The sequence below is a fragment of the Chenopodium album genome, chromosome 10 (genome assembly GCF_948465745.1).
Source record: "Chenopodium album chromosome 10, dcCheAlbu1.1, whole genome shotgun sequence".
NCBI classification, from domain to species: Eukaryota; Viridiplantae; Streptophyta; class Magnoliopsida; order Caryophyllales; family Amaranthaceae; genus Chenopodium; species Chenopodium album.
The window spans coordinates 56,791,872-56,803,796 of record NC_137843.1 but is presented as its reverse complement, the minus strand read 5'-3'; the positions used below and the strand labels follow the sequence as shown (position 1 = coordinate 56,803,796).

The 11,925-nt window shown below is 30.9% G+C and overlaps 1 protein-coding gene across 4 annotated transcripts; it reads right to left on the bottom strand.

The window, feature by feature from the left end:
* Positions 1 to 245: 245 nt before the first annotated feature.
* LOC145562637 (putative calcium-binding protein At1g02270) lies at positions 246 to 5,048 on the bottom strand. Of its 4 annotated transcripts, none has more exons than XM_081622987.1 (11): positions 5,030 to 5,048; positions 4,160 to 4,374; positions 3,921 to 4,025; positions 3,705 to 3,810; positions 2,762 to 2,982; positions 2,605 to 2,681; positions 2,399 to 2,507; positions 2,173 to 2,298; positions 1,375 to 1,485; positions 1,190 to 1,297; positions 246 to 952 (listed from the first exon to the last, which is right to left on the bottom strand). In XM_081622987.1, exons 2-11 carry the CDS (start codon positions 4,298 to 4,300, stop codon positions 731 to 733), a joined length of 1,326 nt encoding a protein of 441 aa, XP_081479113.1. In that variant the 5' UTR covers positions 4,301 to 4,374; positions 5,030 to 5,048; the 3' UTR covers positions 246 to 730. The 4 variants fall into 4 exon arrangements, with proteins under 4 accessions (XP_081479113.1, XP_081479112.1, XP_081479111.1 ...); XM_081622986.1 differs by lacking the exon at positions 5,030 to 5,048 and adding an exon at positions 4,746 to 5,004; XM_081622985.1 differs by lacking the exon at positions 5,030 to 5,048 and adding an exon at positions 4,480 to 4,636.
* Between the last annotated feature and the right edge of the window lie 6,877 nt (positions 5,049 to 11,925).

The window sequence follows — 11,925 nt, the reverse complement described above, 5'->3', positions numbered from 1 at the left end:
AGAAATTTACGTTGTGTCTAAAATTAAATATAAAAAAAAAAGTTTATATTATGCAATTAATTATTTTATCAAAATTGTGTTACGGAGTAGTACTTGGTGTCTATATTTAATATCGATATATGCTAAATTGCTAATATGTGGCTGCCATAGTGGTTGGAATTTTACTGGCACAAACTAATTGTACAGAAGATGGACTACAAAGGAATTATCACCAAATGAAAATTGCATTGCCTTTTGGTGCAATATTAACAAAATCTGGTATGAATTATACACGCTACCTACAAAATCTTACAGTGGCTGCAGAGCTGATTATACACACATTTACAGTATACAACTTCATCTGTCCTCTATTCATCAAACGGTATGCTTCCGTGTTCTTCCTTGTATTCATTCACCAGTTCGATCAGAAATCTCAACACAATTCTGTAACTGAACTGACCAAGCATGAGCCTATTGCACTAGCATTGACGATCTCTCCGTCCTGGGATTGGAAGTCAAATCCATTTACAAAACAAAAACATGCTTATGAGATCCTGCTATTACTCATCCTCTGATATATTGTCCATGAATAGAGGTCTACCAGGTTAAGGTTGAATTTAAGCTTAAGAACGTACACATCACAGTCACCAACAAAAAGTTGATGAGTGTTTAATTATGCATTAATCCTCTTATGTATTCTGCTCCTTGAATCTCATGCTGAAAGCTGAAACCTCTCTTATTGCAGTTTTTGTCATAAAATCTGAGAGCATGGCATTCGTACAGGTGAGAACACAACAGTGAGCCGAGCATGGTCAGACAATGAGTAGTCTTCAGGCCACATCCCTTTCTCGACTTCAGTGGGGAAGAGAACTGCATTTTTAACGCTGAACCCAATAGCTTGCACCGTGTCATTGACATCACAGCCATGTACACTTCCATCATCATCCGTGTCTTCTGAATTCCAGATTCTTTCCTGCAATAATAAGCAGCTTGCAATATAAGAACATCAAAAAAAGGAGATAGATTGATTTCATGATGACTATTAGTCTCTACTCTCTAGTCATTTACAATGATACAAGTTCCATTACATGGGTCTGTAACTCTGTACTTTGCTAAAATGCAGATCAGGTTTTTATGTGTTAGCAACACCAAGGCCGCTTTTAAATTAACATCAAAGTCCAATGTGAGCAAAAGTAAAGTTTGTTTTCACCTGAAATTCACTGTAATCGAGAACTCCATTTCCATCAATATCTGCCTGAACCCACAAGTCTTTCATTTCTTCCTCACTAAGTCCATAAGGCTGGCCAGCTAAATTTAGCTGCAAAAGCAGAAAGATCAGTTAGAAATGTACCAGATAGGGAAAAAATGAGCTTGATGTTGAAAATCTATCATTACCTGTCTAAGAGCCTCACAGAAACACGAGTAAGTTATATAATCACCCCCGCTATCAGCCTTTATAAAGGCAAATGCATCATAAGCTGTCAATGAAGCTCTCCGAAGTAATGACTGTAAAGAAACAGATTGCCAATCAGATACATAGCTGAAAACTGCAACCTTGATTGCAAGCTTAAAAAGAGATTCATATTTGATAATTAATACTACTGATATTAATTACAGTGACAATCTAGATGACTAGATCTACAGTGAGATGCAAGCAAAATTGATAGATCAGAGTAGTTCACCAAGTTGATCATCATAACCAACTGATTATTATGGTTTCTGAATTTCAAAATATTATTCAATCATCAAATCATGCCGTAATCAATTAAAGAAAGTCAAAGCACAAAATCATAACACTATCCTACGGAGTAATAATTTAGAAAGTGTTTTGACAAAGATCTTCAATATACAGACGACTAGTTTAAGAATGTTGACAGAGATTTTCATTATGATCAACACTTTTAAGTTTGAAATTTAAATATCTAGTTTATTTCATAAATTTCTTACAAAAATCCCAAACTAGCCAAAACTTAAAGAATTTCGTTAGCCATAAAGAATTTCCTAAGTGTGCTAACATATACAATTCTTATCCCCAATCCTTTTCAATGCATTAATATACTAATTTCTTGAAACAGAAAGATAAGAAACAGGTAATCAAGGCAATTACAGTCTAGCAGACATACAAGCTGGATTTAAGATACATGAAGAAAATAAAATATAAAATATACAAAGTAAATGAAGCAGGCATTCAACCTTAAACATGCTAAATACTGTCTCATTCCAGCTTGTCTTGAGAATCTTCCGACACTTGTTTGGGTTAAGAAGCCATATGAAATCAACCCCACAGATGTTTCCTCGGTGATTGCGATGGCTAACCCACTGTATAAAAGAAATGAGCATGAGAAAAGGAAGAACCCTAATTACAGCTGTATATGCGAGAAGATGCATTTATTTTTGAAATAATTTAGGTGATGATCACCTTATGAGCATCAGCATCCGTGTACTGATGAGCAGTGTCATATGATGAGACAAACCCTTGAGATCTTAAAAACTTGTAAACATGTCCACGTTTGCTGCCATTCCAATCACTGCAACAAAAACAATTTAGTGATCAATCTTCAATGTAGTACCAACAACCAGCAGATCCTTAGTTGCAAAAATGTAGTACATATGTAAGAAGCTTACCCACAGAGTAGGATAGGCATGGGGTTCAGCTTAAATTCTTTCTGGTAAGATTCCACATTTTGTAGGATCTCATAAACCTGAATATTACGTAATTTCATGATTAGAGGTTTGTAATAGTCAAGAAACAACTACGCCAACCATATTGAATACAACATACTTGGTGCAATCTCACTAGGCAGAGACTAGAATCATGAGGAAACAATAAGTGAGTGTTCACTATGAGAATCTCTTGTCGGACATTTGTACTTCGATTTTGATAGAAAGGGTTAACTAATTCAACATGTAGTAACTGAGCAACACGATCTCCAATATCATTCAATAGCAAATCTCGGTGATTAATAGCTTTAAAATAATCTCGATGTACTGCAGTCAGCAGACCTACATTTTCCAGAAAAAAACATCACAGGGTCTCAGTCAGGAGGGGAAAAAGAAAACACAAAAATTATATTGTCTGCGCTTAGCAGCACCGTAAGCATAGATACTAAAGTAGGACTACAAAGTACTATAGTCAATTAGTCATTGTTTATTTTACTAGTTGATGGAAAGTGGTGATATAACACAATTTTGTATTATGCAGCAGTTGATGACAATATTTTAGCTGGACATTACCACCAACCACTGCTGTAATGGAAATATGGAATACAATACCCAAATCATGCAACTAATTTCAATTTATTAATGGCAACACCACATGAATGTGACGTTGCAAACCTCACCAAACAATAGAATAACGTGATTTACCACCGGTCCACCGCCTTTCTCTTCCCTACCAAGTACCAACTCCTTTAGTCTTTGTATTTCCACCTCTCAGTTTCCCAAACAGCAACTTGGACCGTTAGGCAGGATGGTTGAGAATCTAACGAAATGATCATGTAAATAGAAATACAAGAAACAAGTTTCACTCCACACTATTACAGTATTAACAGTACTATACCATATAACTCACAAGAATACAGAATCACATTATCATCATAATTCAAGGCAAACTATCTAGCTAGGACGACTACAGAATAAACGTTTGACATACAACAGCGTGAATTAAAAGAACAATAGCATATGTTTGACATCCAACAATGTGAATTAAAAGAGCAATAGCATACCGTCTCCACGATTGTTCGTTCGTGCTAGCTGGAAATTATTGTAACCAGCATCACCAAGCCGCTTTTCATACATACTGACAAGTTCTTCATTACCAACCCAAAACTCCTAAACAAAGCATATAGAAATCACAAGTATTAGCACCCCAATAGACCAATAACAAATTGCAATGCACCATAAGCATACTGTTGAACACAGGACATGAAAATGCCACCAACCTGAAGACAAATAATAGTAGATCTCTCACACAACAACCAATCTAATATCCTTTGATTTCTAGCTAGCCAAAATGCTCTGTAATCGCTCTCACGGCCGTCTTGATCCTGTTATCTCCCCGAAAACAATACGAAAATCAGCAATAATCACCAGAAGACCAACTGAGAATGCAATTAACAAGAACATAATGAACATTATAATTCATAATAAGAACTATATTATAAAATGCTAATCCACAAACCTCATCACTCAGCCTTTTGTAGATTGGAGCAAGGATATTAAATGTAGTACATGTAATACATTGATCTGTAATCGATGAAGCAATTGCATATCTCCCAATTCTCGAAATTCTTCCCTTTAACATACTTTTTCTTCTTACCATTCCTATTTTCTCACCCTTATCTTCTTCTCCAATTACTTCCAGCGCAACAAACAACAAAATTCGATGCTCCTTACCTATATATTCCAATTAAACCAACATACATAAATTTTATAATAATTGAAAATTTATGTTTGTTTTAAAAGCAATCAAACCCAATTCAATATTTATAACAAATATACCCAGAAACATAAATTCATCCTTAAAGCTTCATATAAAAGCCATACTCGTATTTATATCACTAAAACATCACTCTAATGTCAAATTATATACAATTTCACAAATCCCAAAGCGACCCAGAAACAAACACCTTATGTGCATTCCAAAAACGCAGAAAAATAACAAAAAAAACTCAAACCCATTAAACCCAATTGTCAAATAATGACCCCATAATAAAGACAAAACAAAACAAAACAAAAAATCTCAAAAAAATTGGCTTTTCCCTCACCTAAAGGGTTCTTCAAACAGCAAGAAATCGTCTTTAATTTATTACAGTATAATTAGCAACAAAAAAAATTAAAAAAATTTGCAGAATTTATTTTCTGGGTTTTTGATTCTTAGATAATTGCTTAAAAATAGGAAAATTGGGAACCTTTTCGAGATTTTGGGGAAAAATATACAGAATATAGAGAGAAAGAGAAATTAGTTGCCGGCCTGTTTAAGTTTAGAGAGAGAAAAAAAGAGGGAAGAAGATTTAATTGTATTCTGTAAAAATATAATTAACTGAAATACCGGTACCAATGTTCTTCTACAAATTGGTCTCTTTTTAAAGATAAGAACAGAGTAATTAATGAAGTCTCTTTCTTAATCTTAAGATAAATTTGATTGACTGCTTAATAGGTTTAATAGTGATTAATATGGCTATATTTATACGTTTTTAAATCTATGTCAAAAATAAAATTTTATAAAACCTACTTGTATAAATTAATATATTCTTTTTTGGCTTTTTTGGTTGGATGAATGGACCATGTTACTTGAGCTAATTAATGATTATAGACTCTAATGTCCAAGTATATCTCCTACTTTAATCATTAAGTAAATGTTATCTTAGGAATAGTTATTAGTATCATAGTATGTATGTAACAAATATCTTGGGATATTTGGTTGTTTTATAACACATGAAAAAACATTGAAAAGATATTTGTTAAAGATTTTAAAAAATGGATTCAACTAGGTTAATTAGTAGGTTAAAAAGCGACGATATTCTATATCTAAGATTGATCTTTAGATATGTATGTTCATATAAGTTTGGATAATAAATTTATTTGATTATTTTTTATTTTTTTTGGGATAAATTTACATAAGGATAACCCAATCCATAACTCAAATAAGTTATGGGAAGTACATATATATGATTATATGAACTGTGACAAATGGTTTATAAATGATATAAACGTGTTTAGTTGGGGATCAATCTTATCTTGAGTTGTTCGACATTAAATGAGAAGGTTAATGCCTAACTAGCTATTCTCTTCAATATTATCCAATGTCGTTATTCACTAATAAATTTATTTATAGATTTATGATAGATCGACCACCACCAAGACTTATACAAGAGTACAGATTCATTAAATACTTTATTTTTTATTCAAAAGTCGATAAAAATTTACTATTTCAATCGCCTTAGCTAGAATTGAATTATCCGAAGGCAATGCAGGTGTCATGTAATAAAAATGCATGCATATATACTTTGTATACGAGTATTTTTTTTGTTTCCACTAACCTTTCCATGCATGCATGTGTATTGGAGCATTTTGAAAGGAAGGTGTAGATTTGTGAATAATGTTGGTTATCATAGATGCATTTTCCAAAGACATGATTATTAAAACTAATATAAAAGTGATTTTTAACTTTGAATTTTATAACAAAATTATGTTTTGATAAGTTTTATTATTAATGCAATATTCATGCATGTAGTAGTAAAGCTTAATTAGTATATCAACTTTCCATTAAATTTGCTTCTTTGTCTTGCACATTTTAATTGTTTAAAATCTTATTTATGATTAACATAATCAAGTATGCTATTGCTTTATGGTGACAAATAGGGAGACAATAAGCTAGCCTCGTGAATAATGTTTCGATCTTCTTCTATCTTTAACAAGCCGAAAGTTAAAGCATAATGATTTCCTTTATTTTTACTATGGATCTTTTTGTTTACTTCATATTAAGCTAAGATCCTTAATTTCTGTGATTTTATTCAACAACATATCTTTTAATGTGCCTCTTGGCTTTTGCTATAGTCGAAACAATAAAATAGAAAAAACATGTTCTTTTGCTTATTGTCCAATATACGTGATGTGCTAGCTCAATTGTCGCATTCTATATGTAGGACTATAATAGGAGTAGTTTAAAATGCCAAATAAACCACAAAGATTTATCTCTTTTTCTGTCAAGTGTTGATTAATCAAATAATCACACAAAACATGGAGTGTATAATGTGTACGTGTTACATCATTATTTGTAGACTCGTAGTAATAACTCTGCAACAACGTGTGTCATCATCCTCTCTGATAATAACAACAACAATGTCATCAATGCATGTACTTTTCTATCTAGGCAACACAAAATCATTCAAAGATGAAGCATTAGCTCTTCATAGCGGCATGCCAGATTTCTAACTAGCTATTAACAACACCAAAATATATTTTATTGGTTTGATTAAAGGAGACAATCTTATGATTATCAAATCAGTGCAAGGTGCTTAAGAAGCTCCACGTCAAAATAATCACATAATCGTAGATATTTGTTCCATTATATGACAATTTGACAATTAGAATATTCGACACATCTAAGCTACCGAAAATCAAATTAAGAAGGTCAGTTAGTTTCATATAATTTGGATATTATTGTTTTAATTGGCAAATAACTTGTCTATCTCCCATTAGTATATCTGATGTACTATTAGGTATTTTCCTCATAAGAAGAGACTTCTAATGTTCCTATTTTCTAACCCCTCTAAAAAATCAATAAAAGACCAATTAAAATAGTGTTCGACATTGAATCCTTAAAACAAGGTAAGGTTTTATAATGTTTATTTTTAAAATGCATATGTTTGCCATCAAATAGATTAGAATTCAATTTCACAAATTATGTCAACTACGCTAATAGCAAATTGATTGATAAACTTGGGACTTTTAATACGGTGGTCAAATTGTTACAATTATTTTGACAAAGATAAGTATAGAGCATCGAAATGTAGACGTTTTAGTTTATTAGTAGTTAAATTACATGTTATTTGTACATTTGGACTAAAATCTAATTTTCATTCTTGCAAAATATTTTAATATCATTACTTAAAAATTGTTAAACGCACAAGTTGTACAGTTTGCTTGTCAAATTGTTGCGCTTTCAAGATGTAGATATACAATATACAGTCCAATAAGTGGCTAAAGATAAAGTTTATTCAAACTTAAAGCAATAAAAAGCAAATTAGTATAATTTGACATGAGAAAAGTTAGGTAACAGGAAAAAGGTTACACTTTATTAATCACTTTCTGTGCTTATTACTGTATCAATTTTGTTGCAGACTTTGCACTTTTGCAGCCACCCACAATTCCACAAACAACTTGCTTTGAATAACTGATTACTGCAACAATTGCACGCACGGATAATCAATGATGATTCTCCTTTTTGTTATGTGTGATTAAGGAGTTTAATGACTTTAATCATTTAACTTATGAAAATTTCTCTTCCTAAGGATCACATTATATTATATTGTACCGTACGTAATAAATAGTCTTATGTATGGAGTATTATTTGTTTTTAAGGGCTTAGTCTACTCATCTTTGATATTTAATAAGTAAAATTTATATGCGAGTTCGATCTATACTATTATATGATGCTAAGAAAAAAACTAAAAGTTGCCCTAATATAAAATATCAATGAGTCTCGAATGTCTCAAATTAATTGTGTGCGATCCTTAGTTGAATCAATAGACTTTTTAAAGTACTCAGCTCCCGCTCCTTTTCCATAAACATCTTGTCAATCGTTATGACTTGCAGACTTGGTATAAGAATTTACAATAGTTGAGCAAGTCAATATATAGATACATTGAGAGATATTAACTATTGAAGTTATATTTTTAAAGTGAAAATGACAAGCAATTAATAAATAACGAATGAAGTAATAACTTTATGCTGTATTCCATAAAGAATTAATCTATAGTGACGGTTATTAATTTATAATTTCATCAATATACATCAAATAATTAATAATAATATATAACTACTATAGTAGTTTAAACAAAAAGCGTCCTTAATTGAATCGCCTAGTAGTTCAAATGAAGAATCAAGAATGTATGTGGTTTAGGAAGTTTTGGAAGTCACGAAACAAAATTATTTTTCGTAAAAAAATAGTGAAAATGAAAGGGAAAATAACATAAATTAAATTGAGATTATATGAATGTCAAAATTTCAAAATCTAAAATAAATAAAATGTTCATGGAGTCAACATCAATCTACCGACGTGAGAGAACATGTTTTAGCATTTTATTTGGTTTGGCACCGTCCCTCCTCTTTTGCCCCCCTAATTAATTTTGATATGACGCACGGCCAATGCACCAAAATTCACTAAAAACAAATGAGAATTTAAAACAACGTTAATTCATCAATCCTAAATATATTGAATACCCATTACACTTCCATTTGAATGCATATCTAAATATATTTGCTCATTACACTTTCATTTGGTATGCAATATTGATTGAATATATCAAATACCCATTTTATTTACCATTTTGCCATTTTAGTAAATAAGTTTTGTTTATCAAATTGATTAAGTGGGGCTTTCTCGTATTGTACTACGTAGATTTTATAATCAAGTATCACAATTTCATACCCTCTTTGATTGTATGAAGATAATCTCTTGTAATAACTTTTGTTTATTTCTTATTATTGTATCCAATGCATTAGCACTTCTCCTTGTAAGAAGAGTCTTCTATTATTCATTATCTTTTTTATCTTTAAAAAAAAAAAAGAAAAAGAAAAAGAATAGAATGTATGAAAGCCTAAAAATTTATGAATCAAAACAAAGACTAATCTTATAAATTTACATCAAATGTATCAAATCGACCTTTGCGTTTTTCAAATTTAATTTAATACAAGTTTCATCAAAATACACAATGAACGCATCTTCATTCGAACTTATATGTTCGTTATATAAGTAGTAAATAAATTTCTATCAAAAACTTCATACAAGTAGCTAATTTTAACACGTTTCATGTCTTTTAAATACTAATTGCTGATAATTAAAGATTAAAGGCTTAAAGCATATAGTTAATCCACTAGCAGTAAAATCGATTTTTAGATTTTTCGAGTTTTAGATAGTAAGTGTGAATGTGTGATAATAACATTATCATCGAAGAATATTGATAGATCGTGAATCACATTTTCTGCCCGCATGCACGTACATAATTTGCTGTCTTCATCATTGGTGCATAATACCAAATTTAGCCATCCCATTTTATAATCACAAAAAAGAAATTTTGATTTTGTTGAAGACACGTCTGAATTTCTTGACAAATTATTAATTAGTAACAAACCCAACCTTCTTTTTCTTAATTAAGACAAATAATATATTTCGAGTTTGAACTTTGACCGTAAATTTCTCTCAGAGTAACGAAACTAGCAATTTATCTAGGAGAAAACCTATAATTTATATCATTATATTTTGAGGTAAATTATTGGTCAAAGTTTAATCTAAAAAAAACAAAGAATTGACAAGTATTCAAAAATTTAATTTGTAGACGTGAGCTAGAGTTGATACATAATGAAAATGGCTAGAGTCAAAAGTGATTATCTTTAAATTTTAGAGACAAATAACATACCTAAATTAGCCTTTATATTCTTACATACCTAAACTAGCTAGCAAGCTTGCAAAATTTTTGCACAATCTCAAATAAAAAGAGTAGATTGAAGATTAATAAGTCATTTTACATGAAAGATTAGGATATTATGTAGGAATAGAATTTGAACCCATGATTTACAAGTTGGATACCTTACTTCCTTACCAACTTCCCCAAACTAGTTTGGTGGGAAGATTACTCAATTGGTAGGGTTATGGGTATAATTGTTGGATTACTCCTAATCTCCCTGATTATGACTCCTTATGCAATCATTTTATCTAATAATATGCATTCAAATGGAAGTGTAATGAGCAAATTGCATACAATGACCAAAACACAATACAAGTAATAGATACGTATTGCTTTCAAATATTCTTGAATAATAATGGGCCAACAAGAAAACAATTGGTTTAATATTGGGCTTTGGATGCAAATTGACTTAGCTTAGGCTTAGGATATTTTAATAAGGCCTGTCCTCAAAAAATATTGGGTCTGGTTACAGGCCCAATTTAGTATCCACTACATAGTATTATGTGCACCTAGAAATAGGTGCACCACGACTATACTTTTGAACATTTAGTAAAAAAAAATTGAACATTTTACAAAAAATGAACATTTAGTAAAAAGAATATGAACACGTCACAAAAATTGAACATAAACATGCAATTTTAATGTTCATATTTTATCAAGAAATGTTCATTTTGTATACATTAAATGTTCAGTTTATATTACAAAACTATTGAATTATTACGAGTCAGTTCAAAATTTGTCTGACTCGTAATAATTCAAAAGTTGCGATTGTTCAGATTTTTTTACTAAATGTTCAAAATATTTTATTGTTCATATTTTTTTACTAAAAGTTCAAAATTATAGACGTAGTGCATTGCAATTGTTCAGATATTTTTTACTAAATGTTCAAAATTGTGATGTTCAGATTTTTTAACTAAATGTTCAAAATTCTTGATTGTTCAGATTTCTATACTAAATGTTCAAGAGTATAGGCATGATGCATTGCAATTGTTCAGATTTTTTAACTAAATATTCAAAATTTGCGATGTTCAAATGTTTTTATTACATGTTCAAAATTTGTAATTATTCGGATTTTTTTACTGATTGTTCAAAAGTATAGGCGTGGTTAGAAATAGGTGCACCATGGTGCATCTTAAAATTTGCGTCCACTACAAAGGACAGCTGCCTTATGGGCCCAATAGTTCATGAAATCCCTTTAGGCCTTATTCATTAGTAACAATCAAATATTGGATTTTGTGTAGTGCAAAATGCAAAAAAGTTGTAAACTTAAGAATGCTTCTCTCAATTCTTTATAAGAACCCTCTCGATAATTTATCTTTAACTAATTCTATATAATAGTCTTCAGAAAAAAATAAAATTCTATATAATACGAATACATCCTCTACTCTACAAATATTTTTATGGGAAAGGAGAAATTGATGCTTCTCAAAGCACAATTTCAATGTTAGAGATTTTTAATTGATATGAATAGCTGATAATTTTTGTGAAAGTATATAGCGAAATTAATCCAACTAGACCATATATAGGTTGTAGCATACTAACCTGTGTTAGTTCCTAACGCACTCGTCGCAGAATAACAAGCAAAGATTTTTTATACACTGTTGTAAATATCAGCTCAATGTACGTCTGTTGAAAAATATTCCAGCTGTAAAGATATTCGGTTGACTTGTTATTTGCTAATTAGGGCAGTCGACGCGCACGATGCGCGCGAAGTGATTTGCCCTTTCTTGATGTCTATATTGAGTTGTGTTTAAAC